Consider the following 15,401-nt stretch of genomic DNA (forward strand, 5'->3'; position numbering starts at 1 on the left):
TGAGAACTTTTCGTCTCTAACTTTAAATTAAAAACTAATTCAAACTACTTTTACAACACATCATCTCTATGGCACGGACTCAGATACTGTCATTTGACCAATTTGAAACTAATACAAATGATCCCAAATATAGCATTATGTAAAAAGTATCATCTATCATCCAATAGATAAGTCTATTTTGTAATATATTGATATCAGTGCAATAATGGTAGTAGGCCTATCATGGTAGGTGCATCATGTTTTAGTGAGTGCGTGGATACGAAAATAAATCAATGAAATATGTTTACGTTCTAATATATTGATTTTTTTACATAAGAGGTGAGATAGAAAATATAAGTAAATAACACAGCGTAAACCATAGATGTTGGTTATGGAATGAATTTAATTTTCTAATAGAAAATGGTTGTTTAAAAGAAATGTACTGATTTGTCATAATACTAACTCTTTTACGATCGATAACGGTTTATTGGTGTTAATATTGTAGCAGTACAGAAAGTCCATTTTAAAACAAGTTCTGAAACTTCGGGTTTAAGAGTGGTTGGTATGAACTAAGTAAACCAAACCGTACAATAATCCTTTAGCCAGTGGTATCAAGCTTTCAGAATGATCTACAGCCTAGCCATCACAAATAGAAGTTAAATCCCCAAGTTAAGAATAGAGTGATTTTTTTTTTACAGAGTCCGTTGAGTTAAATTACTTATTTCTGCAGAATATGCCAATTTTCAAACTAAAGCTGATAAGAATACAGACTAAATTATAGAATCTTTTATGCGAAAGCTACTATCATAGTAAGAAATAACGGAGAAAATATTATTTTGACAGCAGAACACTCTGGGGCATTCAACTAAGTTCTATTTCATCGAGATATTGGATGTAGCTGGTTCTGGGACTTCTTATCCATCTCAAAGTCAATTATCTTAGCAACATTGAGAAATGTACGTAATTTCATTCACCACAACAAAATTGTAAAAATTGACACCGTTTCAGGCAGTTGAACACCAGCAACCATGCAATGCTTGGAGATGGACGGAGGTATTCAGGTGCCTCTGGTCAACCGGCAGACCTGGAAGGGACTCCTCCCCAAGTCTACGGAGCCCCTGTGTCATCCCATCACCCATGTCCGGTTCACCTACGAGGACCTGAGGAAGTACAACGATGATATGTTCCAGATGATGCCGGAATGCCAGAAACACTACATGGAAAAGATGGGCCTCCCTGATGTACCTTGGAAGTGAGTGAAACTTGTATAGTTTTACATTTCATTTATTTAGTCTTGTGTTTAGAGGGTGTTTATTTTGTCCTGTCTGGATACAGATTCTGCCATTTGGCAATAGCATATTCCCACTTAAATATTCCGTAAGCCGGTAGTTTGAAGACCACCTTGATATACGTCTAATATGGATGTAGTATTTTTTGTGAGGACTAATTTATATGTATTTGAGGTCATTCAGTAACTATTAATTTATAATCAAAAGGAATTTCATCGGTAACCATTATGTTATATAATTGTTCCAACACACGCCTATCTGACGGCTCTCACAAGCTGAGTTGGAAATGCATTATTTCAATTTAGAAAGATTACGCTGAAGGTGTTTGATCCGAAGAAGGTATTTAATCAAAGACTTGGTTCAACTAGGCCTTCCCTGTTTTCATAAACTTCCCACAACTTTAACAAGAGAATGGTGGGTATCGGTTTTGCATCTGTAATCTATTTCGTTGATTCAGTCTACGTACGATTTACAATACTAAATAACAGCATTGACTTTATAACAGCCTTTGTCCAAGGTGGCAGTCAAATTTGTAGATATTTCTCTCCCACTAGCAAACTAACTTTTTACTTTCTCCCCCTATACCATAGTATATGGAGAAAGTATTGTTTTCGTCAAAATTTTCGAGTTTGAGTTTTGAGTGGATATATTCGTTTTGGGTCCCCCTGGACCCAAAAAAGTGGTTTTCGAAGTGATGTCTGTGTGTGTGTGTGTGTGTCTGTGTGTCTGTGTGTCTGTGTGTCTGTGTGTCTGGATGTGTACAGAGCTAGAGACTACACCTGTGGTCCGATTTCGATGAAATTTGGTAAGTAGGTTCTAATCCATGGTATCTCCAGGCGTTTTTATCATTTTTTTGAAATTTTGATTTTTAATGGGGATTTTCCCATAAAAACCCATAAAAAACCGGAAAAATCGGATTTTCTCAAAAATGGCCCAAACGATTTTGATAAAAATTTAGTATGTTGTAGCCCTTTAAATTCTAAACAAAATGGTACAAATCCCATTTCTGTAAAAATTACGGTTCAAAAGTTATGGTAAATTATGTTATTTTCCCATAAAAATCCCATAAAATAACGAAAAATAGGATTTTAGACAAAAAAAATCCGTTTTTATTTAACATAGTATGTTATGATCCTTACAATTTTGATAGTTTTTCTCATTTCTTAGGAATTTTTATTTTTAATGGGTATTTTCCCATAAAACCCCATAAAATTACGGAAAAAAAAGATTTTCCCAAAAATGGCCTGAACGATTTCGATAAAAATTTAGTATCTTATAGTCCTTTATATTCTGAACAAAATTGTACAAATCCCATCTCTGTAAAAATTACGGTTCAAAAGTTATTGTAAATTATGTTATTTCCCCCATAAAAACCCCATAAAATAACGGAAAATCATATTTTCCCAATATTGGCTCGAACGATTTTGATAAAAATTTAGTATGTTATAGTCCTTTAAATTCTGAAGAAAATCTTACAAATCCCATTTCCGTATATTTACTCTCACCGCTTACACATGATAAAGGTTGTTGACAAACTTATGGGAGAAAGTATGTGTCAGAATGCTGATACCGTTTATTTTAATTAGTCCTATCACACATTTACAGTTTTTATTCAGTATAGTTCTTTAACAGAAATGTTCAGTGAAGAATCTGACATACAGAACGTCTCCCATAGTTTTTATATCAATAAACGAATTGTCTTTGATAGTAAATATAAATTGTAAGAAGACTGATATTTTTGTTTCCCCTCCAGTTTTCTGGTTGGTCCCGGAGGCATCATCGTGGAGGGCCGTGGATGGCACACGCAGCCATGGCGGCCCGAGGAAAAGTTTCCAGAACTTAAGGGTAAAAGTTGCTTAGACATCGCCTACATCGGGGATTACGCAGACCTATGTGAGTAAGACTCCTTGTAATGGAACAGTAATAAAATAGAGCACGTTTAGGGGCTAGTAAATGTATGTGTATCAATGACTCCAAGAATTAAAGAAGGCGTAAGTTTAGAACCGAATTGGCTTGCCATCAACTTGATTATCGCTTTTCAAGACGAAGGAGATTCAAGAAGGCATTACATTTCTTTATACTCTGTAAGCTCTCTTAGTGCTATCTTTAAGTAAATTGCATGAGTTCTCTTCCCTTTTATTGACTTGACTTACTTGACTTATTTCCGTGAACATTCGTGGGTGGAACATAGGGCCTCGACAAAATCCCGCCACCCGTCTCGATCCTCAGCAAGTGCCTTGGCCTGTCTCCATGTCATCTGTCTTCCTCTTTTATTAGCAACAGAGAATTAGCAAACGCTACTCACAATTAAATATACGAGCCGCTCAAGCAGTTTTTTTTTCAAATTCGTCAATATACTTCTAAATTAGTTAATTTACATGATTTATAAATGTTTATTCTTACGAGGAGGAATTGAATACAAATTTTCCCTAGTTTCCTAGACTCCCCGTAAGAAGAAATTTAAGTTAGGGTATTGTATTGACTGTTTCCAAAAACTAGCTAAATTATCTGCGTATCGGAGGGGTTTAAGTGCTCGCCTTAAAACCTGAATCCCTGAAAACCTGGTTTCTTGTTCCATTCCAAAAGGTGGCCAATTCTGAACCCAGATAAAATTTTCTCTCCATACGAAAATTTGAATCGATAAAAAGATTAATGAAAGATTAAACACTAAGTAACTAAATAAATTATTATATGAAGTATTCCTTGGGGAAATAGGTTGTTAACTACCAAGTTGGAAATAATGAAATTAAGTCTATCAAATTTGGTGAGTCCGTAGCGCCACGGAATTCGGGTCCAATGCACCTATGTCTTGGGTTCGTATCCTGTTATCTGCCACTAATTTTTATCACCACAGTTCACCCTTGTACAGATCCAGCTAATTCCTTACTTTACTTGATACAGCACGCACTTTCTATGCACTGGCCTCTGTCACCTATGTGGACGAAAACGAGGTCATCTATCTCTTAAAAAAGTACACTAACGACATTCTGATGTTTTGAACCAATATCCTCACTGATTAAACAACAATTATTTACCTATTCCTCTAATAATTTCTTTGTTTCCACTTTTTTCAGCAACGGACCCGACATGGGAGATGGTCCGCTCCGGAATGTACCTGATCATGCACGGACTGAAAAACAACTACATCAGTTCTGCCTTCCAGACCATCCCTTACAGAGACAAGGCTGGGGTTTATCAATTCCTATCCGAAGACAGCGACACCCCTGAGGGCCACCTGTTGAGGGAAGATTAATGTTAGGATTTACTTTTGTACAAATATTTGTAAAATAAAAGAGTTATGTATATTTGTCATTTCAAATGGTAACGACCTTGGTAGGCAGAAACTCTTTTGTTCCTATGGAATCATTTATTTTGACAAATACTCAAGCTGATGAACTTAAATTTGGTGTGCCGCCTTTCTGTCTCTAATTTTAGAGCAAATAGGTAAATTTAAATCTCAGATGTATCTCTTAGCTCGTAAGAATAAATAAACCACACGAGGGATGGTTTAAGATTTTTTATTGGTAAAATAGTTGTTTAGTATGTGTACCGTATTCTAATTCAACCGCAATGTGTTTTAACATAACGCACTATATGATTTACTTAGCCAAACTATGTAATTAATAATTAGGACTAACTAGATCAACAACAAAAAAACTACTGAAGTACTAATAAACCTACTAGAACTGTTACTAGGCCTTCTACTGATATTAGGCCTACTAGAATTGTTATCACTAGAATGTTGATAACGTTTGCTACACACACTGATATTTTGAAATAATAAGTAGGCCCTAACACATGCTTTTAAGTCTCAAGATAACATGAATCATTTATGATTTCTTTGTATGACTTCGGAAAGCCCAAACAATATGGAGGCTCAACTTTCAACGTTTATAATTGCTGCTGAACAACTTGATTGTTAATACAGCTTAACAAGGTAAGTCATGTTAAATTTTCCATTAACCATCCATTTTCCATTTTTCCATTTTTTTAGGAGTTATAAACATGTCGGTGGTTTTCAGATTTAGATGTAGGGGATGCAGGGGGGTGTGGGGGGAAGTAGGGGGGGATGTAGGGGGGGATGTAGGGGGGATGTAGGGGGGGTGTAGGGGGGGGGGGTGTTTGGATGTAGGGTGTTTTAGCTGGTTTATTTTGTTTTAAGCAAATGGTTTTTGTGAGTATTCTTTTAGACTCAGTTCATATAATGAATTGGCGAGTAATTATAACTAAAAGTATTTTATCTATATAAAGTAAAATCTATATAAAAGTATTATATATATATATATATATATATGTATGTGTGTAAATAATTAAATAAGTTCCCTACAGAATCAAATGCTGCAGCTACTGTCAAGTATTTTTCCCCTCTACGAAGAAAAAGGACTGATTGTTATCTGTAGTGTAGGACCTGATCAAGTATTAATACTGTTAGACTGTAAATCCTTAGTACACGAACACTTCTAGTTTTAACATTGCCTCCTCTAATACAAGGCCACGGCGAGATACAAGTGGCAACGCTGAATTCCCGGCCTACTCAAACAGCTGCTCTTGCATATTCATAAAGGAGCGCCTGCCTGTTAATGTCTACACGTTTGTTACAACTGTTATTGCCATGACAATAGGCCGGCCGGCGCGATGTTGCCACACCTCTATGACACGGCCTTGTATTTTAGGAGGCCTATACTAGGTTTCATGCGTTATCAAAAGGCCAATTATCATCCAGGTCCTAAGGATGCGTCTAGAAGTAGACGAGCGACACGACATAGAACTCGTAGGCAGAGGATGGTGGGGAGCTGAGGACGCGGAGGAGACTTCCCCTCTGGAACATCCCATCACCTGGGTGAGGTTTACTTCAGAGGATATCACCCCAGGAGACAAGGACATCATAGATGGCCTTCTGGACACGCAGCTGAAATACATGAACGATGGATACACTGACATCCCCTACAAGTAAGATAATTGCTTAATCCTAAATTTTTATATCTATATACTGTAGTTGAATTAATTCATTCAAAGACCGAATGTATTTTCCAGTGTGTATTTAAAATGCTACACAGTATCTTATAGGCCTAAGGCATGGTAGCCGTGTGGCAATAGTATACCATCTACCATCTATATCTCTGACTAACGCCTTAGCAGTCTTTAAGAGAGGGGCAGAATTATCCCTAGCATATCCAGAAATATGTGAGTGCTTGGGTATTTTGATACATGTAATATTTTGATTGGACATAAATGACTTACATACAGTAGACACTTATGTAAATCTGCCAATTGGAACTTCTTGGTCGTGTAACAGAAGCATAGTTAATATCATCCCGCTGCAATACATACGATAAGAAACAACATTAAGATGGTCAATGGTATTTACAGTCTAAATACGTATAAACATAAACTTAATATGTGTCATTCATCTTGTGTCATATTTTGTTACAGTTTCATAGTTGACGTGACCGGAAAAGTTTACGAAGGGCGGGGTTGGAAGGTCCAGCCACAACTACCTGAGGCCTTCCAAGGTTTAGACAGGTGTTTGAACATATGTTATGTGGGAGACTACAAGAGCGAAGGTCAGTTATAGTCTGTATGACGGGACCTGGGGTTGGCCCGGGCCTTAAACCATTGGCCGATCCCCAGGTTGATGGAGGAGACTTGTTCCATCATACAGACTATAGTAGAGTAGTTTTGTTTAAATACAAGCACACTCTCTCAAGCCTAGAAGCTACCAAAAGGCAACCCATCTCCCCCCCCCTTATTTCTTATGGTGATCATTCCAAATCCATTGTGGACCAGGAACAAAGATGTCTACACCATTCACTCCATGCCAACCCTTAGAGACTTCCTTAACCACTTCATCTCGGAATGGCTCAGCCCGAACCTCCCTGAGGTTCGAGCAATACAAACTCCGATTTTACCAAACTAACGACTTGACTAAACCAACACCAACCCAACTAAACCACAACAGCATACCCACAACTACATTGACCACCATAAGCTTCCCTTAATCCCAACTCAAAACTCATAACCAAACAAAATTATACTGTTATCCCCTTTCTTACATTTAGAATTGATTTCACCATTGACATCATAACATATTTTAACATCCACATAATCGTGCCCTAACCAACAACTAAGACAGGTTGCTGAAAAGTAATCCACATCATTCGTAATAGAAGTAGTGTCCGTCAAAACCCCTTCCTACCCTGGGCTAAAGAGGACAAAGGTCCCTAGATCAACTCCCTTGAAACGTCTCGTTCACGTCACGTATTTTTCATCCATATTGAAATTAAATAACTATAACCTCATTTATAAAATCTGGATCCTGACTTGATGTTTGTTAAATATTGAAAAGTTGGAGTTGGTTGATGTTGACTGAATATTTCTAATATCAACTGGTACATTTAAGAAATTGTGATATAATTTCGCTATAGTATCACAGCCAACTGATAAAGGTTTAGATTTAGTTGAAAATAACAACAATATCTGTATTTTACAACCTGTGATTAAAAAAATCATAAACCGATTAATTTAATATTTTGTGTTTTTTTCAGACTCAAGCCCACCCTATGAACAGTTTCTGGTGGGGATGCGGTTAGTAATCTACGGTCTCAAACAGTTTTATATAACTCCACAATACAACTTAATAAACTGGAGGGATGAGTCCTTACCTGTTTCAGAAAATTGATTAATAATTGTGTAAAAAGTGTAGGTTAAAATAATTTTGTAATTTTGTAATAAAAATGTGTTTAAAATATTCCAGGTTTGTGATTTCTATTTTCAAGATTCCATTAAAAATATTCTTAGAAGCCAAATCTATTTTATTCATGCGTTTATGAGGTACTTAAATATTATTCCAAAATTTTTGTACTATAAATATTTATAGACACGAATTAAGTAGCAGATAATGCCACAAATGTAAAATAAAATGTAAAAAGTTAATTTTAACTTTGACATTTTATTTCAACAACTTATACCTAACGAAAACGTAATTTCAAAAAACAAAATTATAGTTTTGTAATGGCTGAGAACATAATTGTATAAATCTTTGCTAGAAGTAATTTTATGTGTTTTTATCCACAGTTCTAAAAGATATTTTCTATTTCTCTTTCTGTTCTCACTTTCCTCAAGAATATTATGAAACATGCAAGATATTTCAACCTGCAGTGTACATCTTTCAATGGTGTTGTTGTGTAACTGATCCAACAGTTGAATTTTGTAAATACGGCCATTATTAATTTTTGACTCCAAGAGAAAATTACTTACAAACAAAAGATAACAAATCAAATTAAACTTTATCGAATGTTATAGTACAGTTGTACATATATTGACCGTGAAATGTTAATTATGTAAAGAAATAAACTGCTTCAAACACTGTTATATTATTCATTAATGCTACATTTCAACTCACGTTTTACATCATATTGGATTTTTTCCAATCTTATCATAAAAGACTTTGTTAATGTGGAGCAACAGTTACACTAGACACAACAATTTAATCACTTACTGCAATTTTCACTTTTTTATGAAAAGTTTACTTACTGATCAGAATGATTAATATTGTATAAGTATGTGTTAAAACTGATGTACGATAGTTTTGTTTGGTGTTTATACGATTGATTCTGTGCGTTGTTTTGGAGGAAAATGGATTCGAAAATGGACGACGAGGAGCTGAATTATGAAAAGCCTTTCCTTTGGCAAGATGATGATGATGACAAAGTACATGATCATCCTTTGGAAAGCCATCCAAGTAAATTGTTAAGCTTTTATAGAAGTAGATTTGTTCATTACTTTTAGAAAACTTTGTTTTTATTCGAAGTAACTATTGCTAACACAGGGATAGAACGAAATCGGGATACATATTTTGTTGCTAGTGGTATTGGAAATTTGGGCTTAGAAGACCTAAGATGCATGGTGATAGTAAAAAAAAAAACATTGATATAATTTTTTTCTCGACATTGTCTTCCAACGGGTAGAGAACGTGGGTAGAACTTTGATTTTTGGTGGCTTTTAGCGAATTTCCCTATAGGGAAGTAGCTATTACCGTAGGTCTCATGGTAAGACTTAGGCCCGGGACCGATTTACTTTTTCATTTTTATGTCCCCAGAGGCCAAAAACACCATTCTTTCAAATTTTTATATATGTATATATATATATATATATATATATATATATAGGTATATATATAGATTTATATATATATATATGTGTCCGTGAACACGATAACTTGAGTAATTTTTATCCGATTTTGATGACATTTGGTTTGAAGGTGTAAGGCGGGATAAACTTGAATGAGTTCGCGATCCAGCATGATCGGACCATGGGAACAGGGTTTTATGGGGGGTTTTATGGGGTAAAAATGGGTTTTTCTCACGTTTTACCCTCAAAACACAAAATTTCCCAATTTTTCTCCAAACCTTCTTAAAGAGCTTAAAAAAACAAACAATTCAGTATATCAAAGTGTTTTTGTACGGTTATTGGTTACGGAGAAAACTAAAAAAATGGTAAATTTAAAATTCCCATGTTATTCTTATGGAGAATATTGTAAAATGTTGTAGTTTGCTTGTTTATGGATATATTTTGATCAAAGTTGGCAAATTTATTTATTTTATAGTAAGCTATCAATATTTTACTAAAAACACACTACTTTATTAGTTTCCTTGTAGCAGCAAACCTAGGTACTCGTTAAACCTAATGTTATTTAAATAGATCAATTGAAAATCAATTCGGACAAATGGAAATTCGCTTAGACGGCAGGTTTGCTGCGGCGGGGGTATTTTATTTTATTTTCATTAATTTCAACAACAGAATGGCGACGTGTATTGATTCTACTTCATCCTTTAGTATTCTTTCCCGTCCTTTTTATTTTGCCTTTCATAAAGATGATTATGATCTTCAACTTTCATCTTAGAAATCCACAAGTTCATTTGGGTCTTTGGGCTAAATGTTGACGTAAGGTGCATTTGATATTTCTAACTTGCTTGAAGATTAAAAATCATTTAAGAACTTAATTTAGTTACCCTAGATATAAGTTATTGTCAGCAAAAACTATATTTAAAAGTATTAATCACTCCCCAAAATCTCAAACACATAAGTATAGGCAAATGCGAGTCTTGTATTTTGAACCTCAATGTCCTTTTTTTTACTTAAATTTTAATTGTAACACTATTGAATACTGTATTATTTCAAAACATTCTCTCAAATATTATATACAAATAATTATGAAAACATCCATTGATCATTAAGAGTCGTGTAACCAAAATACCAAATGCCTCTTTCAAACGACACCACGGAAATTGGAATAGTTACATCTTGATATACACAGTATATACATTTGACAATAATTTTAATATAAGTTGAAAACTTAAGAAGTAAGTGGTTTTGAGAAAGTACTATGACGGTTTTTAGAAATACAACACCCATGGGGTCGCATTTCAGCAATAAATTAATTAGTAGTGTTCATTCCTGTTCGGCACGCTATCTTTACCTAATATTTGGACAAACATCCTGGATCTTTATTTAAAAACGCACGTTTAAAATATCACATAGATTCAGATCATCAAACAAATTCCTAGCAATACTTATGTGAACGGATAAGCCAGTTGGTAGTGAATGTAGCAAACAAAGTGTACAGTGTAATTATCGAACACCGTGTACCAAAAAGAATGGATCAAATCTACAGCTTGATCTACATAGTATCAAGGGTTATAGAAAAGCTAGTTTTAAAGGCTGCTGGTGTCTTAATTTTTTACCCTTCAACAGTTATCAGCTGTTCCATTGTTGTCAGCACGTTTGAATTCTCATAACATAATAATTGAGGTGCAGTTGAAAGCACAGCGCATTGAATGGCTTAGAGCCGAAATCTGCTGTGCGATTGTTTTTGTCTGGGGTTTTTTGAAAGAACAAGTGTATCTATCGCTGTCAATCTCAAACATAGACTTAAAGCAACGATAAGGGAAATCTTTTGAAAAATATCTAATGAAGTTCGCCTCAATGTGTGGTCAGAGCTGGTAAACCAATTAGACTTTCTTTGAGCAAATAATGGAGTAAAATGTAGAGGTTGGGTCACCATGGTAGGAAAAACTTAGGAAGTTAAGGAAAAAATGTATATAAAGATAATTAAGTGTTTATACCAGTTTACTTTTGGTCCATTTTTTAGACACCCGGTATTTTTATCTATACTAGGGACCACGAGAGTCTACAGTTGGCTGCAGCCGATAGCAAGACTGGACTAGCGCGACGTTGCAACATCTCCCGTTTACTAATTCTTGACACTAATTAAAATATACTAATCAATATTTTCAAATTGGCTATTATTATTACCTTTGGCAACACCGCACTGTCCTCATTGGCTCCTTCGAAGTCACGTGGTAAATAGGCTCCTCCCTCAACTACAGACTCTCGTGGAACGTACTGTAGTTCATAATATAGTATATATTTAGTAAGTACTGTACTATATGAGCTTGGTAAAAGTTGTGTTCTCTTTCTCAAGATTGGCCCGATGTGTCCGACCCCGAGATTGATGCTTTTGAGTACGAGACGGACGAGGAGGACAAACCGATATATTTCGATAAGGATGACATGAAGGTGGACCCTAGTAAGCCAGACATTACCTACATCGTGCCATGGCTCCGAAAATACATGGAACCACCAACACTGGCCAGCATGAGGGAGGGAGAGAGGGTATATAGCTTAGTGTCATGATAAAATGTCATAATAGTTACATAAATCCTTGATCACATCCTCTAATACAAAGGCCGTGGCGTTGGTGTGGCAACGTCAACCGGCCGACCCGTGGCCATGCTAATACCAGTAATAACAGGTATATTGTTATAAACACTGTGCAGAAGATTATTATTTTGCTACTTTCTTGTTATTAAGCTTTATAACAAATAGCTATTTCTAACATTTTTTGGTGGCGTATAAAGCCAAAGTATGAGAAAGAGCGAGAAATGTGACAATTGTAGAATTTAATCCGCTCTTTCAGAATAAAGTATTTAAAGTAAATTATATTAATTAACCAGCTTTCTTACTGGACTAACGTCGTTTTCTTTACTCTTTCCGGCTATACCATAGTAAATGGAGAAAGTATTGTTTTCGTCAAAATCTTCGAGTTTGAGTTTTCAGTTGATATATCCGTTTTGGGTCGAAAAAAGTGGGTTTCGAAGTGATGTGTGTGTGTGTGTGTGTGTGTGTATGGGTGGATGTGTACAGAGCTACGGACTACACCTGTGGTCCGATTGTGATAGAATTTGGTATGTAGGTACTAATCTATAGTATCTTAAGGCATTTTTTCATTTTTTCAAATTTAGATTTTAATGTTTTTCCATAAAAACCAATAAAATAACGGAAATATTGGATTTTATCGTAAATGGCCCAAAACGATTTTTATAAATATGTAGTATGTTGTAGCCCTTTCAATTCTAAACCAAATGGTATAGCTCCTCTTTCTGTGAAAAATACGGTTCATAAGTTATTTTAAATTATGTTATTTTCCTATAAAAAACATAAAATAAGATAAAGTCGTATAAAAAACCGGCTTTGATTGAATTTTTATGTGATAATCCTTATAATTTTTAACAACATAGTGCAACCCCCGGTGTAAAAATTACGGTTCAAAAGTTATCGTAACTTATGTTATTTTCCCATAAAAAAACTCATGAAAAACGGTCAAATGGATAAAAAAAAATCAATTCCCTAAAAATCTACAAATTATTTGAAGGGTTTGAACCACATTTCCCATCAGTGTCAGACCTTTTCCTATAAGGAGAGCAGACATTAGAAAAGTTCCCTTAAAATTCATAAGATTGCAATAAATAACTGAAGGTTATAACTAACTATAACTATAAATAACTGAAGACACATCGTAATCATCCATGTAGTTTTAATCCACGCCATGTTGCTTTTAGCTCTTAAAGGGGAAGTGCTATATAGATGATGACCCCCGCAATCTGTGGCTCTACAAAGAGTACCATGGCCCTGTTATCGGCACCGTAGTTCGCAAGGAGTGGGGAGCGCTGCCTTGGAAGCCCAAGAAGCCACTGAACGTCCCAGTGAAGCATGTCAGGTTCACATACACCAACGGCCCGACCGACGACTACCCTGAGGCGATGGGTATCATACAGGAAATGCAGAAGCAACACAGGAAGGATGGATTGGACGATATAGCTTACAAGTAAGTCGAGTGGAGGAGTTGTTGGTGATCAGCGTCTCTGATAGGACCAGAATTCCTTCTTTTATTGTGGAAGATACACTACCCCTTAGAAATAAGGGTAGAAAATCAATTTTTGTATGACTGAAAGTTGATTATCTGTATACATGCTTCTTTTGAGCCAAACTGAGAACAAACCCTCTTGAAGATTACCTATTTGGGAGGCTGAAAGGTATATTTTTCTATTGTGTAAGATACAAAACTTACTCACGTAACGCTTTAGAGCCAGTAAGGTCGGTTTGTTTTTGAAGCCAGAAGGTTGGGTTTTGTTAATTAATATTACATATTCAACAACTACAAGAGCCAAAATACGTCTAACTTTAGCCGGAGATCGGAGAACCACTTAAGTGCTTTCTTTGGCCAAACACAAAATCAGTATAGACACAAGAGATCATCAAGGATCGAGAAACCTAGATGCCCTTTGTTACACTTGAGTCATAGGTATGATGGAAATATCCACAATTGTTCTGTAACTGAGACTGGCCTAAAACTCAACTAAGTAATTTACAGGAGTAGGGCTTACGTAACTCCATTGAGTCAGAGAGAGTAAGAAGTCCCCTTGAATTTGATACATTCTCCTCAACCTTTGATGAGAAAACTGTATAAAAATAAGGAACCTAAACCTTCCTGATTCTATAAATGAGAATTTTCTTAAAACCCCGTTCTCTGTTTTTCAAGGAAACTCTTAAATTAAACATGATAAGATGTTTAACAATTGGGTGGTAAAAAAACCTCATTGAATCATACTGTTTATCTTTTGTATTTTAGAGTATGAAATACTTAATTTAACTTCTCTTCTTTTTTGTTATACCCAGTTACATGATTTCCCGAGACGGTGCCATTTTCGAAGGTCGAGGATGGTATGTCGACGCTGAGAGACCTCCTGAGTTTGCCCATCTTCAAGGAGACTGTCTCGACATCGCGTACATGGGAGACTTTAGCAGTAAGTATCTCCACATATTGATCTAATAACTGAAACACTGATTCTGCCTTTCAGATCTTAGAATTCCAAACTAATGTTCTAGAAGAAAATGTTTAGTATCGTTTGCGTTAGATAGTGTTTTGAAAGTACTCGAACATTTCTTAAACAAGTATGTTTTATCTTTGACTACTGATTGAATCACACATCAGCATCCACTGTTGAAGATTTATCCAGTTTTATAATAAAAATTGGCACAGTTTAATTGAGCAACTTAAAAAGACACTGTATTGTAAATTATAACACTTTTCACATTACATCAAATGTCATGGTATTAGTACCAAAAACCAAAGGAGCAAACCGATGCTTTGACAGCAGCATAATCAACTATGTAAAGTTAGAATTTTACAACTGGGCTTCTATTCAACAAATCATTGCATATTAGATGTCAACATTGCAAAAGAAATAGTTTAGATATTTCTCATACTACTTAGTAGTATAACGTCACATCAGTTAGAATAAACCATTAACATTATTAAATTGTTTTAGGTACGGTAATGTATTAGTATAGTAAAATGTTGAGTCAGTTTCCAAATATCACTTGAAGTAAATATTTGTTATATCTAACCGAATTGAAAAAGACAAGTTTTCTTTCTAATAATTTTTTAAGGTTTCGGTACAAAAAAATCAAACCAAGTTTTTTGACATGCTTCTTATTCTGGCAACTTCTCTAACACAGATTTAACCTGTGTTACCTTTTTAATTGTATTCATTTTGTGTATTTTCCGTAGAGTCCGACCCTCCCTGGTTTCTGCTGAAGGGTGCCATGGATGTGATCCGCTATGCTGTGGAAATCAGAGTGCTCGACCCAAAATTCAAGGTCATCCCGTTCAGACCTCATGACCAACTACCGAAATAAAAACTACTTTACTATCAAACCATCCATAACCCTTCCCCAAAATATATTGTAACTTAAATAGTGATATATTTTCTTATGTTTTAAGGGTATTGA

The 15,401-nt window shown here is 35.3% G+C and overlaps 2 protein-coding genes and 1 long non-coding RNA gene across 3 annotated transcripts; all 3 read left to right on the forward strand.

The window, feature by feature from the left end:
• The first annotated feature begins 991 nt into the window (after positions 1-991).
• Positions 992-4,558, forward strand: LOC128988202 (peptidoglycan recognition protein 1-like). Its single transcript, XM_054409466.1, has 3 exons — positions 992-1,231; positions 3,022-3,161; positions 4,343-4,558. Exons 1-3 carry the CDS (start codon positions 1,008-1,010, stop codon positions 4,519-4,521), a joined length of 543 nt encoding a protein of 180 aa, XP_054265441.1. The 5' UTR covers positions 992-1,007; the 3' UTR covers positions 4,522-4,558.
• A 2,152-nt stretch (positions 4,559-6,710) lies between these two features.
• On the forward strand, positions 6,711-8,017 carry LOC128985586 (uncharacterized). Its single transcript, XR_008490043.1, has 2 exons — positions 6,711-6,832; positions 7,814-8,017. It is a non-coding gene; the product is annotated as an uncharacterized LOC128985586 (long non-coding RNA).
• Positions 8,018-8,679: 662 nt separating this feature from the next.
• LOC128987573 (peptidoglycan recognition protein 1-like) lies at positions 8,680-15,327 on the forward strand. Its single transcript, XM_054408496.1, has 5 exons — positions 8,680-9,009; positions 11,752-11,942; positions 13,169-13,434; positions 14,286-14,413; positions 15,181-15,327. The coding sequence occupies exons 1-5, from the start codon at positions 8,904-8,906 to the stop codon at positions 15,306-15,308; spliced, it is 819 nt and encodes a 272-aa protein (XP_054264471.1). The 5' UTR covers positions 8,680-8,903; the 3' UTR covers positions 15,309-15,327.
• The last annotated feature ends 74 nt before the right edge of the window (positions 15,328-15,401 follow it).

This window comes from Macrosteles quadrilineatus, unplaced genomic scaffold, assembly GCF_028750875.1.
Source record: "Macrosteles quadrilineatus isolate MER2022 unplaced genomic scaffold, UCM_ALF_1.0 Scaffold_2__2_contigs__length_208266976, whole genome shotgun sequence".
NCBI lineage: Eukaryota > Metazoa > Arthropoda > Insecta > Hemiptera > Cicadellidae > Macrosteles > Macrosteles quadrilineatus.